This window comes from Balearica regulorum, chromosome 2 (assembly GCF_011004875.1).
Source record: "Balearica regulorum gibbericeps isolate bBalReg1 chromosome 2, bBalReg1.pri, whole genome shotgun sequence".
In the NCBI taxonomy this organism is placed as follows: domain Eukaryota; kingdom Metazoa; phylum Chordata; class Aves; order Gruiformes; family Gruidae; genus Balearica; species Balearica regulorum.
Genome location: NC_046185.1, coordinates 50,825,760 through 50,845,539, shown reverse-complemented (window position 1 = coordinate 50,845,539; position 19,780 = coordinate 50,825,760). Strand labels below are relative to the sequence as shown.

The 19,780-nt window shown below is 38.2% G+C and overlaps 1 protein-coding gene across 13 annotated transcripts in view; it reads right to left on the bottom strand.

Annotated features, from left to right (window-relative positions):
* Nucleotides 1-19,780, bottom strand: part of ZNF521 (zinc finger protein 521) — a 235,061-nt gene that overhangs the window by 211,961 nt on the left and 3,320 nt on the right. For 5 of the 13 annotated variants that reach the window (XR_012833844.1, XM_075744217.1, XM_075744216.1 and 2 more), the window contains 2 exons: nucleotides 5,336-5,398; nucleotides 4,227-4,286 (listed from right to left, as the gene is read on the bottom strand). The exons of 5 other annotated variants lie outside the window; for them this stretch is intronic. Coding sequence is in view for 6 of the 8 variants with exons in the window: in XM_075744217.1 (XP_075600332.1) it covers nucleotides 4,227-4,286; nucleotides 5,336-5,398 (123 nt within the window). In the remaining 2 variants the exon portion in view is untranslated. The remainder of the gene's footprint in view (nucleotides 1-4,226; nucleotides 4,287-5,335; nucleotides 5,399-19,780) is intronic. 3 more of the 13 variants (XM_075744214.1, XM_075744218.1, XM_075744222.1) reach the window with 1 other exon arrangement.

Here is a 19,780-nt window from a genome sequence, read left to right as displayed (position 1 = left end):
GAGAGAAACTAAAACGTGCTAACACTAAATTTACATTAGAATAGGGAAGGGGTGAGGAGGAGGAGGAGGAGGATTCCACTTTAAACCATTCTTAAAACTTCTCTGAGCACCCTACAGCCATCCCTGTATTTGCCACTGTGCACAAATCGCAGGCATTCTTGTTGCCCACAACAAAGGTCAGGGCTCTCATCATCCTTCTACATCCTTCAGTCGACACTGCTGCACCCTGCCCTTCAACTGTTCAAATACAGACGGACCCGCAAGCAGAAACTGGAAACGACCCACGCCAGGAAGTCTTCCTCATGCTATGTGGCTCGTGATCAAAACCGAGGAATTTCTTTGACGGGGGTAAAGGGTAGAATTTATTTTTTAAGGGAATTATATTACAGAGGGAAACCAGATTAATTTTTAAAAATAAAAAACACATTCTGAAGGCAAAAATATATTTTCTGTGCAAAAGTCTTGCCTATACACCGAGTGTGATCTTTATAAGACAAATTATATTCACAAGGTTCTTTCAAGAGCTGAAACTTCCACTTGGGCAGCTACTTCCAAATAGAGGAGTAGTCTGCAAAATTACACACCAAAAAGGGATGCTAATTATGACAAAGGGATACTAATTATGACTTTATGACATTTCAACCGTTGCTGAATGCTCTGAATCTAATAACTTCCATTGCCACTTCATTTTCCAAGATATTTTGCAAGATTAGTAAAAGTAGTTAGGAGATCACCAGGTTATAAGCAGTTCAGAAAAAGAAATAATTGTCTTAACTGTTGCAAACTGACCCCAACATCATTAAACACTTGTTGGAAGGCAGCATGTGCACATCGCATACTATTAGTTGTTCAGCTCAAGCTCCCAGTTTCATCTCATAAAACTGACAGCACTCAGGGAAATGTGGGCACTGGGTCTGAATTTTAACATGAGTATTTAAATGCTGCACATAAAGTTTACAGACCTGTTTGTTTTAAAATAAGGGTAGTGTCTGACTCTGCTTTAAGTACAATGCTGAAGGAAAGAAAAGGGAGGGGAGGGAATTCTCGAGACTTATTATTCAGAAACACTTGCACTTTACAGGAATTCAGCAATACACACACACGTACGCACACATGCACCCCTTCGTGCACAAAAGCCTAAAGAATCGCTCAATTTAAAGCTTCCTACTTAGAGACTAGTTATTAAAATTAGAATCATTTTAAGACTAATAAATGTTTTGCTTCTCCTTCTGCATTTGCAGATATAAACTCTACAGGGACAGAAGTCAGTCAAGCTTATTCCCTTCTGCTGCAACTTTAGAATACATGCTCTAGCCAACTGGCACATTTGTTTTTAGGTCAACACTTAAGTGGGACCCTCTGGGACCTAGGTTCGAGTTTAGCCTACGACAGCTTTGTGAAATGAGTTCTGGCAGTCTCAGCCTCTCTCAATGAACGCATTTCCACTGTGATGCGCTTCCATGAAGAGATGTCACCACCAAAATAAAAAGATATTTTAAGAGAGAAAATATCATTTGGATGCTTTGTGAATAGATAGCTTTTCTGTTACGACAAGTATCTTCCATCAAGAGCTGGTCTAACCTTAAATAGTTACTTAAACTGAGGATAAGCTGCCTTATTTGAGCTGCTCTTTTCAAAGACTAGAATAAAATGTATTTTATAAATGCAATATTCATTCATCTATACTATCTCCTTAACCTCCCGTCCAAAGCTCATGCTCGCAAACAGACTTCAGGGCAAATGTCACTCATCTCCCACATTTCTTTCTCCCCAATATCTGCAACAATCACAGCCACAATTCCCTCAAGAAAGATTGTCTTCACAGTAAGATTACCTTTCCCAACATCTGCAAATGCCACTGTCATTTCCAGAGGCTTCCCTGCCTATTTCAGAGGCTGCCACGCACTAAGTGAAATTTTTCAATACACACCAGCAACAATACACACACCGGCTCCATCTGCAGATATCACTGAAAATTATCTAGTATGGAAAGGAGGGTTACATTTTTGGAACAGAAATAAATTCAGCCTATTAAGGCACTTTAAAAAAAAAAAAAAAAGAAGAGAAAGAACAGTTGTCTTCTGTTACTGATTATGTTAACATTATTTATAAGTGGAAATTAAAAGAAGCATGATTTTCTCATTACTATGTTCCCTGGCAGGTGGTTCCCCCTTTCCCTTCTTCCTCCTCCTCATAAGGGATGTTATTGCTGTAACTTGGTCTAATAAAACTGCAACTTTGGGGAAAATGAAAAATTGCATTGGCTTAAAAGCGTTGGAGGCAATAAAGCCATGGACTTCAATTAATTTCAAGTATGGGAGCGGTTTAAGGCCAACCAGCAGAAATTCTATTCTGTCCATGTAAAAATGAGGTTTCACCACATTTACTTTTTATAACCCATATAAAAGTCAAGTAAAAGTAATGAATATCTAAAAGCCATCTCAGTGGACTGGCAAAGACTATCTGTATTCTTGAAACTCATCTTACATATTTCGGCCTATGCAACCAGGATCCATAGCTAATCACAACTAAAACATCAAACTACCAAGAAAACAGCCTCCTTTCCAATCCATTTCACTGCCTTGCAGCAGACCTCCTTCCAAGCCACTTCTGCATGGAAAAGTGCTGGCAAAAGAAAGGAAAACTTAGATCATGTGGTTATAATTATTACCAGGCAAGGAATATTTCTTCAGCTCAGTGGTAAAGTAAAACTCTGTCGCTCTCTGCTCCCAATAGTGTCCATCGCAAAACAACTGCCTCATTAAATCTCTGCAGTAAGATTAATATGCCGTAGCTGCACTACATTTATAACTTGGTACTCTATAAAAAGCACATTTAATGGTTAGAGCCAGAGCTTAGATACAAAGTATTACTATAAAAACTTCTGGCAGAGTGTACACAGTGTGGGCCTTCTGTACTGCTTGCTCTATCAGAAGGTTTTTTGTTTTTAGTATCGACACTGCGTTCTTGCTATAGAGAAAAACAGAATGTTAAATCTTGCCTAGAAACAGACGGAAAACAACACAGGACATGTTGGGAAATAAATAACTAGCAAGACAACTTAACTGTGGAGAATTATTTTAAGAAAAAATGTGGAAAAGCAACCATTCCTTGGCATATTGATATCTACTTTTGCAGTCCTCTATTTTTCAACTACAGCAGTACAAGTTTGCTTTTTTCCAAGTTTGCAGATAGCTAAATGGAGACATAAGTGCATTCAGAAGAGTTTGAGAAATTTCCCATTAAAAAAGCAGAGAACTCTCTCACTTTTATTTCCTCTTTTCTAACAATACAGTTTATGCGCAGAGCCACTAGAACTTGTAAAAGGCACCAAACACCAAACCCACAGGACACACACACACAAGAGAAATATAAAGTCTTCCAGCTGAACAAAAAATTAACTGCATTCTTCACCTTCACAAGAGGAATAACTCCAACTGTTCTCAAACAAATTACCTACACGTATTCAGAGATGACTAGCCTTCTAGGAATATCCTTAAGGAGCCAGCCCTTACTCCAAAAGGTGACCTCAGCTGAATGAATGAGACTATTCAGATGAGTCAATCCTGCTCTTCAGATAAAATTCTGTGGAATCAGTACCAAATACAGAGTGAAGTATTTCTTGCATTCTCAGAACCGTATTAGAGAATGAGAGAGTCCTTGTTATCATTGGGAATTAACAATTATTTCTTCATGATTATTAACAACACAGAACCCTGTGATCCTGACTCAAACAACAGCTTTGTCCACCCAATCTCACTGACTTAAAATTAAGAAGCCCTTAATTGATCCCTGACCGCTAAGAAATTATACAAACAATCCTAAAAGAAATTGCCCTTATCCACATGTTTTACAGATGACAAAATAGTTTAAGTGGAATGAACATTCAAGTTCATCTGAAATGGAATAGAGTGGGGTTTTATGTGGGGGATGTAGAGAAGGATTAATTTTAACAAAAAAAAAAAAAAGAAAAGAAAAGCATCCTCCTGCACTTTAGAAGCATCTCACTTTCAGTTGGCTGACCTACAAAAGGCAGAATTTCTAATTCTCAGGATCTGAAAGGTGAGGGGAGAGGAATATAATTTTCCATTGCGAGCCCCAAGAATGCATTCTAAGCTGAAACAGAGAAGGAAGAATGCAGGCTTTGCAAAAACACCCCGATAAAAAAAATCCCTCACTCTGTTGTCAAACAGTAAGCAAGCACTAATGAAGGAATTCAGCATTACCAGTCTGTGCGGCTGTGTGTCCCACACCTGCCTGCTGGTCCTCTGTTTCATTTTCTTCTACTGTTAGAAAAAGGTAAACAAAACAAAAACAAAACAAAACAAAAAGATGTTAGGTAGGTAGCTGAAGTGTTTCAAGCATCTTTACACCAGCTTCAGTTCTGAAAGCCAGCAATGCTTGTACAACATGGGCAAGAAAAGCTGCACTGCAAAGTGCGAAAGTGTAGACGAGACCAAAACGGAATACGTTGCTGTGTGGAAGCTACAAATCTGAGAACAGTGACCAAATCGGTTTCATGGCTTAAAAACCAAATCGAATTTCTTCTGGGATATTTGTCTTCAATGCACTCTACTGTATTTGATTATGGAACTAAATGAGAGAATAATTCTGGGCTTTAAAATTCTGCTCGCTCCACACGGATAAAAGAAAGCCTTCTCCTGGCAGACGGGAGAGGTGTGTGTGCTAATTCATACATAAGCTTTTAAAAAATAATAATAATCCTATATTCAGTAGCAAACATCTCAGCAGTGCAGACAGCCTTGCAAAGGAGAACTAACCCCATGCTGTTTTACTGTATACACCATGCCAGCATCTTTCCCTTGGCTCACAGCTTTCCAGAGCAGTAGAACTAAAAACAATACAATTCTTGTCAGATTCACTATTCAAAATTTGTTGGGCGAGAGTGAACCTAACAAGAGCCATTCTGCTGCTACTTTGAAAAATTAGAGAGAGCTGTTCTCATATGCTCTGATATGATGCCTAAGTAAGAGTGACTCTCCCAAAGTAAAAGTAAGGGAAGAGCTAAAAGGCAGAACCATTTCCTTTTTATTCTCCCAAAGACTGAGTTCTTTGAGTTAGAGAACAGCAGAGAGAAAAGAATTCATTCTCCCTCCACAGGGGAAAAAGCTGAAAGGGGAAAGACTGCACTTTTACAGCATTTCCACTCCCAAGAATTCAGACCTCAAAAATAACCATGCAACTGAGTTAAAATCCAAAGATTTGGGTTTTTTTTTTCCTGGTTCTCGGGACAAGAGAGTGCAACATTTAGGGTCACATATAAATCTAGACATATATTCAAAAGAAGAGATACATATACACACTCCACAGGTACCTCTTTTCCTCCTCCGCCAACCCCAAGGCTTCATACAACTGGTTGTTTCTAGAATCTGAGTTTCTAGAAAAAAAACACCAGTTTTCATAAGGACACTCTTAGGACACCAGAAACTTGAAACACAGTGCATATATTAGAAAGAGTCAAGTACAATCTCTGGAGGACTCTAAACAATCTCTATCTCTGTCCCAGAGCTGTGGCTAGTAAGCACACTCTTCTCATCAACGGAGATCTGATAAAGTTTCCCCAGCCCTGGAGTAAGTCAAGTATTTCACAAAATATGATTTTATGAGCTGACTGTTTCAGTTTAATTTGTATTTTGCAGCCATGAAGTTACCAGTACTTCAGCTGTGATAATACTGTATGATTTTCTTTGTTATGCCGAAGCAGTCACCCCAGCAGCCCTCACAGCTAAAGGAAACTGGTCAGACAAAGAAAGCAACGGGAAAAGCTCATGAAAAGCTGAGCTTCGGGGAACACGTGGTCAAACACAAACTAAGCTAAATAGAAAGATTTTTCACTAGGGCAGCACAGATCAGTAAGATTCGTTAATATAGCAAGAAAAATAATGAATACAACTAGTATACAGTTTAAAAAAAAAAAAAAAAAAAAGAGATACTGCCTTTCATGACCCCCTCAGAGCCCCCAGTGAAATCTCTGCAGCAGCCCAACCTGACCCTGTTTATGCTCATCATCAGCTGTTGGTTTATTTCCAAAAAATCTTCTCAAGAACAAGCTCTAAAACTGCAAAATGAGTCCACTGTTCCATCCCTTGAGGAAACTCATGTTGGTCATCAGTACCTACTCATCAACCTTATTAAAGGTTATAGATGTATCTATTATCTACCAACGAAATCCTCAACCACAATATGTGTCATAAGTCTAAATCCAGTCCAGAAAGGCAATTTGAAAATTCTAGCATTTTTTTAAGTCTCAGCATAGAACTGAGGTGCCCAAACACAAACTTTTCAAGAACTGATTCCCAAGTGGGAAACTTCAAAATAAAGCAGCTACCTGCTATGAAGTAAACAAGATCTGTTTGTTCGAAGCAGATCTCCACTTGTAAGTGTATGCAAACCAAAATGCAGGAGTTCATCTTTTCTGCTGTTCTGTACTGAATGTCTACTGCCACCAGCTGCAGTACCAGCATCTCTCGCTGCTAGGGAGAAGTGGCTGCACACCAAAATGTGCTCAGCCTTGCGCTGCTGACCAAGATGTACACCAAACATTTTCAGGTCTTAAAATGGCAAAACCCCAAACCTGGATACTGCGTAATGAATTGTTTTCAGGCATGCAATTTTGTAATGTAAAAAGGTGACAGTGTATGCCTTGTGAAATCAAATGATTAAAACTTCCCTGCTATTTAGGGATCTGAAAATTCTGCGAGAGCTGAGGTCTGCTTTCAACAAAGGCTGACCACTATGTCTTTGTTACACTACAAGAAGGAAACAAGTATCAGAACAGGTAACTTTGTGGTTAGCGTCTTTCTAAACCGTTGCTCAAGCCCTTTAAGGACTCTCAGTCACAACAGAATCAAGCAGATAGCAACAGGCCATGGCACAAAGACTTGATAATAATATTTGACTAGACCACATATTTGTCTGGAAAATTAAAACCGCATTTAGGGGGAAATATGGTAAAAGGAATAAGAAAACTACCCCACAAAACCCACAGAATTAGGGAAATCTTAGCATTAGCAGAAATCATCTAGAAAATAGCTTCTCATTTTCCTTTGCATTAAGTTAGATCATTCCTCCAACTAGCATGTTACCTTAAGTAAGCTACAGCTGGTAGCATCAGATAAGCTCCCGAGTAGCACTTTATGCCCTTCCACAACCAGTCCCTGAAAACTTCTGTCCTATTTCAGCTCTGAGGCTGCTTTTAAACTCACCTGACTAGGAAAGGTAGTGTGACATGCAGCCAACATTAACTTCCCTTAAACATGAACTATACCACTTTCTTTCAGGGGAGGAAGGCACCTTTAAGCAGAACCTATATAATGAGATGCTTTAAATTGTGCTAACCAAACCCATTTCTCTAGCACTGGCATGAAATGTAACTAAAAAAAGCCACAAGGATGATATGCAGATAAAACAGTAGCATGTACGCACTACTATTAATTCCAGCATCAAAAGTACTGATATTCTAGGACTGTAATTGCGCATAGAGGTGTCATATTCATTACAGCATATACCACCACATCCTAGCATAAAGTAAGAAAAATTCTAGATAACAAAGCAATAGAATACTAGTAAAAGGTGAAAGAAAACCAGAACAATAGCTTACGCTGAACAGCACTTCTAGATACGTTTGAAATAATGTTGTGATGAAAGCAACAATATTCCTTGTCCCTACAATTAAGTGTTTAAGACCACAGGTCACCTGTTTTGTTAGCTGTAGAAATATTTCTCAATTTACTTACTTATCTGTTCCTTAAAACAACAAACCATCAAGTCCCTACTACATATTTTCTCAGTGCAACTTTCGAAAAACAAAACAAACAGGAAACCCAAATAATAAAATTTCGAAAAAAGAGCAGATCACCACAACAACTGTGGCACCACATTTCTTGAGAGCAATTTAAAGAAAAAAAAAAAATCTTAGTAAGGGAAAACAGAATTCCAGCATGTCAATTCTATCTCCAATTATAAAAGCTTGTGGTTTGGACAGATACCAGTTTTTAAAATTTTACTGCAAAAAACATATCTCTAAACTCAAGCTGTATCTATGTGAAAGGTTAGGGTATTTCTGCTTTGGTACAGCTAGTGTCCAAGGCAAACCCCGGGTTCAGTTCAGAGCACCCCTCATGCTTAGGCTGCTGAATGTCAACATAAAGACCAACTATTCCTTTTTAAAGAAAAAAACCCCAAACAAACACAATCTCAAATCAAGTAGTACCATTAAGGACAGTCAATGAGGAAAACCTGTGGGAATTTTGACATAAAGGTCCTAAAAATAGAAATAATCTCCTGACTGCTCCACAGCAACACCTGCTGATCAGTGAGGATTTCACCCCTTTTGCTTAGTCTCTTCATGGGATGCTTGGTTAGGCCATAAAGGAGGGAGATTATTTTATAAAGTTAGTATAAAATATACACAGATTTTCTAGCTTGCAAAATCTCATTCATATTCTACTGACTAACCAGGATTCCCCTTCACTGAAGAGTTAAATCTGTAGATTAAGCACCCTAAGGGAGAGCACAAGTCATTCCTAGTTGATGCCTGTGAAAAACCTTGTATGGAAAAGAAATGGATAAAATTAGAAATGTGTGAAAAAGGACATTTTCACTGAAAGGGAAGCCTTTTGGAGAACTCTGGCTAAGATTTATGGCTTCTGAGCTATTACAAACCATAATAAAATAAAAGCAAAAGATAATTGAAAAAAGTCTATTTTCTTCTAGTCTAGGCAGGTTAATAAATTTTAAAAAGAAGAAAAAAAAACTGTCCCAAATGCCTGAGCCTCTTTTCAGCTTCTTAAACAAAGCAGGAGAAGCCACATATCCCAAAATAAACTATAAAAATAGATTGCTATTGATTTATCCCTTCCTAAAGCATATTCCTTGAGAGAAGTGAAAATAAACCTAATATAGCAACTAAGACTGTCAGGATAGGAAGTTTAGAATATGTATTTTTAACTTGCACTTTGCATTTCCTATAATTCAATACTTAATCTATAAATTTCCATTAGCATGTGATTAGTAATTCAATTTAAAGCCATCTTTGCACAAAAGCCTTTTTCTTAGGATGGTAACTTTGCCAAGTGCATCTTCAATCTACATGTTTGAATAATTTCTGCAGACAAGTAATAGAGACACTAGCTATATTAGCATAATCAATACACAATTTGCCGAGTTACCCAGACAGAACAGAAATAAAATGTGTGTGCCATTATTTCAGTACCTACAAATGACTCTAATTTCTGGAAGTATCTCTCTACTTTTCTTTTCCCTCCTCCTCGTGGCCACATAAAAACCAAGAGGACATTCCTACTGCCACCATCTACAGGTAGATATTAAGTATGATTAGATAGATTAATCACATCGCAGAAGGCAAATTTAAGAGCCAGTTACAGGAGGTGCTGAGTATCCAACTCTATTAAAGTCAATGGATTTTGAAGATGTTTCGCCCTTTGCAATAATGTGCTGTGGAAATACATCTCCATAAGGGTTCAGTCAGGATACAAACCTGAAATTAAAGAAGTTACAGAGTAGTATAAAATGCAGGATCACATGTCAATGCATCACCTGCTAGGGCTACACCTTCCTCCGCTTTCTTCTCTCCCTAGGTACCACTGGTGCTCTAAGACTCACCTTTTAAACTGTTCTGGCCTCACATGCAAGCACAGCAGTTACAGCACATTCAGTGCGTGACTCCTGGAAGTCAACAACCATTTCAGGCTGTTTCATAATGTCCTTTAAGATAACTGGCATTCATAAAAGTTCAGAACTACTGAGAAAGTATTGTATTCTGAACAACGTCACCTAGTATCGATATACATCTATCAGCTACTAGCCAGAAACCTGATTACCATTTTGACTCTCAAATGTATATGCACCCAATGACTTGACTGTGAGACATCAGAAAAAGAAATGCATTTGCATATTAACATTTCAAATATCTACATTCCAGAACTCTATTGAAAATTAATTCTGTGTGTAGCCACAACTGTACAAAAATCCAATAAATCATATGCATGAATATATGTGTTTCTGATTTGTTTTCCTTTGTGCTGTGACATACCCCTTTTCCTATTTCTATCCCCTCCCAGCATTGTAACAGTTTTCTCTCGATATCGGAAATTATTTTCCTTAAAAGATTCCTGTTACATGAAGCTTTTTTCTTCTTGCATTTGCTTTTTCCATAAGACAAATCCCCTCATAGCATTCACATTTTTTACTCCTCTCTTTAGTCTATCCCAACATCAAGCTTGGGGTTTTTTTCCCCTAATGTTCTTCTTGTAGAAAGACTGAATTAGGAGTTCCCAATTAGACTGCAGTGGTTGGAAAATATTATTCTTATGCTAAAATAAAGTATTTTCCTAGGCAGCACATAAACATAAAAGTAATAAATACACTTAAGTGGAAAGAAATTACGCTTAAGAAATCCTTTGGATATTCTTCCAACCCTTGATCTCAGGGATGACAGTATCCAAATGTGACAGCCTAAAGACATCCAGTTTTACATAACATTGTGCGCAGAAAAGGCTGAAGATGCTCTTTCCTGCAGCAGAGGGAGAATTCTACAGAAATCCCAAACCTAGGGGTGGGGGAGATATCTTTTTCTGGACAGCTGAGGCAGTAGATTAATTAATCCTGCCCAGAATGCTAACTTTGCCTTCCTAATCACACATCTTTTAACAAGGTTAAGCCACATCTACATATATATACTCATATTTTTATTGTTTAAACCAAACTGATAATGGTACGATATATTTTAAAAAGTACTTTTCTCCAAAGAATCTTAAAGCTTTTTATAAACCTCAAATAAATTCCAGACATCCCTAAGACTCTCCATCATGCAATGTAACAGATTATAATGTATCTGCGAGTCAAATTGAGGACCATGGTGAGAATTAGCAAACCAAGAGAGAATCTGTCTAGGAGTCAATTCTTAGTACCAGGGTCAGGACTTTCAGCTGTCCTGCCTGTCTTAAAATGAGTAGTCCACCTCCATTCCTGGCAATGCAACTGTGGGCATCCAGTCCATTTTGAGGAAAGACAGAAGTTAGGAGGCTAAGATAAATTTTAAGCCTAATTACCAAAGCCAGTATTTAACACGAATGCTTTCGGAGTGACTCCTCTCAGTATACTGAAGCTAGGTTATCACCTAAGCTTTCTTACTCTCTCAGAGGGACATAACTAAGAATGTCTGGTACTCCTACAGGGCTGTATTTTCAACTCTGCTTAGAAAACAGGAAATTCATTAAAAACTGTCTGCAAAAGCTTAAACTCAGCAAGAGAGAGCAATTTGAATCAAAGCGACACATGGATCACAGAACCTCAAAGTAACCAACATTACACAAATCTGAAGACAGGTGATGTAAGGGAGGGCTATGAGGACCTACAATAAAGGTTACTGTAGATGTTCATTGCCTTTGAAAGTTAAGTCATTTATTTATATGCCTAAAATTAAGCACTTAAATTGGGGAGTTCAGGTTGTCTGACACCATTCCAACACCAAAACAAAATACAGCTGCATGCTTTGGCTCTATTACCTAAAGACATACATTTATCTGAGTCAAAAAAACCTCCCTCCTTTCAACTGAGATTATCCCTGATTTACCAGAGATCTCCATCTACTGTGTACCAGGGGTTTAAAAGTTTCTTTTTGATCCCTCAAACTCTCTGCTCTGTTCCAGATTATTGTCTATCACGTAGAACAGCACTCTGGTCTATATCCATGAGGGAGCTTAGAAGCCCAAGAACTAGTGAGGGGATGCTGCATGTAAATTGCCAGAAGATCTGCTCAGATGCCACTCAGGTCAGGCAGCACCTCTGGTTTTATCATCCAGGCTTTCTCAGTGCTGTGCAGCTCAATGCTGGCATCCAATCAAAGCCTCACCACAGCTGGCTAGTGGAAGATTACATATTCTCCTGCCTGCCCTGACTGTGGACGCAGTCTTACGGGCTGGTTCTTCAGGGTTTACGTATCCTTCCCTGGTTGCTACAAGATACTGGCAGAAAATGTGTGGGTGGAAATACCTCTTCCTTTCCCCCTCTTGCCCACGCCCACCGGTTAGATCGCTCACCCAGGATGTGGGTGGCACCAGCCCCACTTTCTTCTCTATCGGAATGATTTGTACTCACATCATGAGCTTCCTAACAAAAAGCACTTACCCTCAGACTTGAGGTGCACTCATTCATTGCTGTTGAAGCTGTCATACCTCATCTACAGTATTCACTGAACTAGAAAGGAGGAGAATTCACAGGATACCTTATCCTCGTGGTTAGGGCACCCACATGGGAAGTGGGACACATAGGCTCCAGTTCTAGTTTTACTGAAATAATTCATCAGAAGTAATACTGCAGTAAGTACTTGGCAGACCAGGACTCAGGTCTCCTCTTTCTCCATCGGTACTCAAGCCATTAGAGCCATGAGTCTTCTGTGTGAGCACCCTTTCTCATCCTCTTGTTCAACAAATACTTAATTACACTTTTGAAAAGGGAAACGTCATTGACAAAAATAAAAGGGCAACTCATGCTCATAGCACAATACACTGCTGCGTAATGACTGATGTACTCCCTGTGAGATACAGGTTCAAACACCCTTAGACAAAGTACAGAACAGAATCCCTGCCTATCACATCCTAGCAGAGCAAATAACTTTCCCTTTTCAGTAAAGGGGAGAGGAAGAGCAGCAGCACAACCCCTCAATTCCTTCTGACTTGGGAGGAAAGGAACAACCTGTCCCCTATCTCCAAAAAGCTGGATCAGATAAGTGACTGCTATGAGATTTACTTAGCGCATTAAGACTCCCACATCTAGAACAGGGGAGGAGCTAAGACACACTGTTCTTTCCAAGTTTTTCCTACTCTCTCCTTAAGGTAGTTCCTACTGAACAACATTCATAAACCCCTAACCTACCTATGAATTATATAAAGAATCCAAGTGCCTGGTGCAAGATGACTATTCCACTAGGCATCCAGGCACCTCTAACTAAGCACTGCAGTACTAGCATGTACTTGCAGTATGCAAGCCCTTTTTTTTTTTTTTTTTTTTTTGACCTAGCCTTAGAGCTTTCTAACCTTTCTTCATTGATTTACGTTTGTATCTGGCAAGCAAGTCTTCTGCTCAACAGATTCACCAGAAATCGCAAACCAAATCTTTTCCTATGCTCTAGCTCTTTGTAAGCCACGTAAGGCAATCCCTTCCCAGCGGCTGCACGCACAGACCAATAGCGCCTCATTTCCTCCTCTCATCTTCAGAGTGAAAATGTTACATCAGGCATGGATCTTGACATCCTGTTGTCCTGGAACCAGTGAATCAGAAAGTTCCTTCCTCACAATTGTATTCTTTGGAGGTGGAAAATAATTAACTTCCCCACCCCCTCCTCCTTCCTACTGCCACTATCAAAGTTAGAAATTCACTTGACTCTTGTCTGGAAAAAAAAAAACCCAGCCATCATAATTCAGTGCCAGAGAAAGTTTTGTTGATCAAAGCATAGCCTAGTCTTCCCAAGGACACTGCCTAACTACATCACATCATCCAGTCCAGCAACACAGCAGGTATTTTATTTTTGTTTTTAAAGTTCCTTTCAAGAAGTTAACAAGTCAATAATGGACATTGAACTCGACAGGTTACCAAAAGAAGTGAACAAAAGAATAAAAAAATCAATTATCACGGAATTCATTCTTTAAAATATATTTTCCTGGCAAAACAAAACCTAATAATAGTAAGGGCACAACAAGTTTCAGGGACTGTACACAAAAGCCATCTATTGTGCAGTTAACCAGGACATTTAGACTTAAAAGTGTTCTAGCTTTTCCACGCTCGTGTGTAGCACTGAGCATCTGTATGAGAAACTAGGAGAGAGATTTTGCACTTCCGTTTAGGTAAGGACTAAATTCCTGTTCCAGCTTATTGCCTTGCATGAGAGAATAAGCTCTCCAAAAATGGGGTTTGGGAAGAAGGGAAAACACAGATACTCTCACTACCAACATCCTGTCCATTTGTCCTCAGGGCAAAAAGGTGTTCCGCTTCAGCCAAGAACCTGTTTAACTAATGACTAGTACTTCCAAATTTTAAGAACCATAGTAAGCCCCTATCACATTAAAATGAAGAAGGGGGAGGGGGAATTCACTATACCAAGAGACATATACATGACTTTAAGAAATTCTGAAGGACTAGAAATCCTAACCTTAGAAAAATTGCACCTAATTGCACCTATATTTAAAAGTGAAAGTATCAGATGAATCACTTTTACTCAAAAAACATCCCTCTGTCTTGCTCCCATGATAAAAAAGAGTGGGAAAAAAACACAATGAAAACACATCCCCCCCAAAATCTAAAATTTCATTGGGCACTAATTGTGTAGAATTGGTAAGTAACAATGCTACAACCCTTTTGAGTACACATTATGCGGATTCAACTGTACAAAGAAAAGTTGCAGCATAGCATGCACAGCATCACTCTAGCTAAAGGAAAATCTAAAAGGCGCAAATGTGCACACATCAGGAAAACATGCATAACCTAGACTAAATCCTGAGAAAGGAGGCAAAAAAATCCTCTGTATCTGTTTCTCAATAATTCTGCAGTATAGAGCAGAAAAAAGTATTTGAAACTGAAGGAATGTGAAGCGAGGGGAAAAAAGTGTGACCAGTGTTAACTACTATTGTAAATACGGAGGACAATGATCCTGGTTCAAAAATCCATTGGAAGAGGGCAATTCCGTGCAGTCCCACTAATGTGTGCACAGAAGAACATAAAGCAGATTTTTTTTGGAAAGTAGGAGGGCTGAATGAAAATGTTAATTATAACATGTTGTAATAAAGATACCCCCAAGATCAGCCCTATCTTTTTTGCTACAGTGTAGTCCCTAGGCATATGGCTAACTACTCCTTGATCATTATCCTGGATAAAACTAAAGCTACTGAAGTTTAGGAGACTCATATCTAACAGAATTTCTTTCATCTCTAATAATTGCTAAACTAGCATAATTACTCATACTTGAGGTGAAATAGAACCCAAGTTGTCTAAAATTAAAGTTAAAACAAAAACAAACCTTACCACCTCTTTTGGTTTTCTGCACATTCATCTTTTGTCAGAGTCCCATGCCAAGTGTAGCATTACGATTTAAAAGTATTTAAAAGCTTCTCTTGTGCTGTCTGACTTTTGTAAAGACAGCAACTGAAAAACTTGAATGCTTTGTAGTAACACACTGCAAAACGTATTTGAAAACAGACATGTACATTTTCACAGCACCAAATACAACAGGCACAATTCTTTGTAGATCTGTATGTTGTCCCTTCAGGGAAAAATATATATACATACGTATACATGCCACAGTTCTGATTTAAGTGAAATAGCGCCTTTTCTCCACCCCTAGCTGGGACTGATTTTGAGTTCAGGTAGCCCTACAGGAACCAATAGAAACCATAAAATACAGCTGGGGAATGATGCTAAGAGGTCTGTCTTAAGGTATCAGCATTTATATTATATTTTAATCAATCTAAAAAAAAACAACTCCAAGTATCTCATTTTCAGTGTTTTACACAGAAAAAACACTGAATCCTTATGGTCTACATAAAATGGTAACAGTTCTTCTAGATCCTTTCCTCACGTACAATTATTCAAAAGGATTACTTTTTTTCTGCCAAAATGCACGAGTTTCAAAATACCGAACCGTGTTTCAGAACAAAGAAGTGAGATCTCTTAAACCAGTTGTAAATTAGACTGAATGAATTACAGAGGAACATAAAGCCTTTCAAGACATCTTAGATCATGGCAGATAACGTTATCCTACACATGTTAGATAAGTGCCTCCATACTGACAGCTTCCCTTGTTACACAAGTTAACAGCAACTCGGGAAAACAAAATCAAACCAAATCTGCACCATTTCTCAGCTTCTTAATATTATCTTTGTCACAATATTTGACCTTTATGGACCTAGCAGTACAGCCGGTACCTGTTTAGATGCAGCTGTTTGGATGTTCAACCCAACAGTACCTGCTCCTAAGAGGTAGATGGTGATGGTCAATATAACTCATGCTAGCCCCAAAAATGACTGGGTAATATTACTGTAATCCTACAGCTCATCAAGACCATCAATAACACCGTGCACTGCCAAAGTCAATGAAGTACTAAAGGTTAAGGATGTTTTTGCTGTTACAGATTTTTTTAATATATAAAGGAGCTGGGGCATGCTTTGGCAAGTCAAAAAGAGAACACTATAAATAGCCTGCATTATAAAAAGATGCTAATCTTAAATCCTCTTTGTAATTTGTTTTTTCATGTACTCTTTTATGTTCTATATCTTAATTTTTGCCCTTTTTTGGATGGCCAAATAGAAGCCAGCAATCCACTCATGCATCAAACAGATGTTTTTGCTTTTCAGGCCAAATGGAATCTTATGAATTTTTTGTTCCCTCCCTATAAAATGATGATGCCAAAATAACATAGTTCCTGAAAACAGCCCGTTCAGAAAAAATTCTTTGGACCTGCAATACTGAAACTTTAAGTCAAGTTCACAGAAATCATGCCAATACTAATTGCTGGTTTTGTTTATGCTGGATTGATTATAGTCTAATCAGCAGACAATCTAATGACTTTCCAGTCTAGTCCATGCAATTTAGAAGCTGGGGATGGTTGGGGCTCAGAATAAACATTCAAACAGTTGACAGATACACAGAAATGTAAAGGCTACTGTTTGAAGGGGATCCGAATGTCAAATTCTCTCTGAACTACTGCTACTATTAAGTAAGATTTCTGTTTTAATCCACTACTGTTCTACCTTCCTTGGTACTACACCACATCACCCGCACCTCTGGATGAGAAATATCCTTTCGCTTTGAATTTATGATGAGAAAACAAGATGCGTTAAAACACAGGTACATTTACTCAGTTCACCAACACCCTGCATGAATTGAGTTGCAGTTGTAAATTCAGTTGGGATGGAAAGAGTATCTAGGTTTCCTCAAAAAGAGGGAACAACTTTGAGAGACACTCCGGGCTTGCCGAAATATGTCAAGACACAAGCCTTCTTTAAGCAGAGCACAGATACGTAAAATACAGCTGATAAATTTTTCCTTCTCATCTTTCTAGGAACTAACATTCAGTAATTTTATTTCTGCGGTCAGACGTAGGATAGAAAATTACAATGCGTAAAAATTTACTTCCAAGTAATAACAAAATATTTTTATATTTTTTTCCAAAAGAAATCACTTTCAGAGATCAGCGCTTCTATTAAATGTGTGGGGCTGTTCTAGTTTCCTTGTGATGGCTTGTCTTAACACCTACAATTGCAGTGATTTTTCACGGGCGACTTTAGCATAACGAAAATTACCTGACTTTAGCTTAGAGAAACCCGAGTTTAATGTTTAGTAGGACTACATTTTCATTCAAGTTAGTATAAATAATACCCGGTTTTCTTTGCAAGTGACTATATTTTTGTAACTTTGTTTCTAAACAAAGTTTCTCATCAAAAGCCGGTAGTAAGGGCAAAAGAAAAACCTCAAGCCCTCCCAAAACTAAAACCCCATAAACCAGCAAGGGTAGGGGGCAGGGGGGAAGGCAGTCAGTAACCTAAGTGTGATATCTACAAAGCATGCCAAGTCACAAAAAAAGGTTTACCACTCAAATTGCCAAGTTAAACAAGATACAACCGAGCTGCTCTCCCCCGCTACCTTTGCTCTCTCATCTCAGGGGTTCTCCAGCAGGTTTTTCCTGAGGGAATTGCATTGCCCTTAAGTGTTAGGAGTTTAAGGAGTCAGGCCAATTGCCCTCCTTCAATACCCTTCATTGAAACAGTGGCTCTTTGGGGGCTTATACCTGGGTATCATATCTCTGACTTACCTTTCCCCACCTGCTTTTGCTCCTGCTATCCTCCCTCCCCCACCAAACGCATTAGGTGATTTTGAGCCAGTCAATGATATCTAATAGATTATTTTTTTTTCCCAGAAACTAGCCAAGGAAATGGGATAAATTAATCAGTAGAATGAAATATAGGTCAGGACTGATGAGTTTGATGCAACTGATCCTTCCTCTGCCTAAAAGAACCCAGCAGTTGAACTTCAATTCCTCCTTCCTAAAGTAAAATAAGATATTCAAATTACAGTTTTTCAGAAAGTTAAATAATCTACTCTCCTTTCAAGAATCTTTTTTGCCACAAGCCTGTAGTATATTTGTAAGAGACAGTGCTTTTCACGGAAAATAATTATGATCTTATTTTTCCTTGGAAAGATGTTTTTATTATTCTTAAATTATAAGGGGCTTATCTAATGTTAGCTATGCCTTCTTCCTTTCCTAGGTCCAAACCTGAGATGTAATCCTCACCAAGAGCTGGGGGACAGTCAGACCAAAGTTGGCAAGAAACCAAAACGGGCTGGGGGGGGGGGGGAAGGGAGAGAAAAAAGAAATAGAAAAGGAATGTAAATAGAAACCAGGGTAATTTAAAAAAGTGTATTTTCAAGAAATAGAAGAAATTTAGTCATTAGTAGGTTCTTAACACCCACCATTTCAGATGAACCTTAGTTTCACGCATTCAACATAAAAAACCCAATTGTCATTTTGTTTTAATGTATTTACCTGCCTTCTATCAGTATTCCCCTAAGATATAAGTTTCAAATTAAGTTATCAAAAGTGACAGACATATCAAAAATATCTCTTATATCTTCCCCCCAGAAAGGGTTGCTAAGTACATGACAAATTGGAAATGTAATCTGTAACTCCATATTTTATTTAGATGTAAAACAGCACTCATGAGTTTAAATAACTCATTTACATACATTCAAAGAATAGTTTTTCAGAGAAGCTATTTAAAATACTGTTTATTTTTGAACTGTAGAACTATATTTTGCACTGACTAAATCAGTAATATTTAAGAAATAAGGAATTTAAATAAACACTGCATTGGAGGTACAGCTGAAATTGCAACATTACTTACAGCTTTTGTTTGTTCACTAAAAATGAAGATGTAATAATTGATGGGCAGACTCTTATCAATGAATTTAAATGCTATGTCCATGGCAAGCATCTCGCAACTTCTCAGAGGAATCGCATTATTAGCCCTTTCAGAAATCTTACAGTCGGACCGCTTGCAGAATACTATTAATCCCCTCAAAAATTGACATGATTCAAGAAAAATAAAACAGGGAAAATGAAAAAGATATTTGAACAAAGGCCACCAAGAATGATAACCTACTCCCCAAAGGTAATTACTGCAGCAATAATTACAGATGATGATTGATTTACTGCCTGGTTTTAGTTGAAAAATAGCAAATAAGACACTGTAAAGAAATATCTATCATCTCTATCCTGAACATGAAGTGGTTTTTTTTAAGTCAGTAGTTTATTGTCAGCGAATCCAGGCTACTCCATCTGAATCGTACAATGTTGCTGTTTTCTTGTTTTAGGGACTCCCGGGCTACTGGTACATAAGGAAGGCAAAGCCCATACCTCCACATAAAATGGAAGCTCTATCTTTTGTTTTAAATTAAGCGTGATGTTTACAGGAAGGTATTTGAAACAAGCCTCCTCTCTGTAACACATCTAACAAATAACCATGAGTAAAACACGTCCAGTGTCTAACAGGAGAACGATTTCCTCTATTTGGCAATTAATTCTGAACGTTTATTCCTTTGCACTTAAATACTTGGAGGTCTTATGACTACCCTTCAGTTAAAGTTTCCCAGCATCTTTTTGCAAATATGGCTAATTGGTCGCTCTCCTACTGGCTCTAAAACTCTTATGCGCACGTAAATAAATCCTCCCTGGGAAGCTCGGAATATA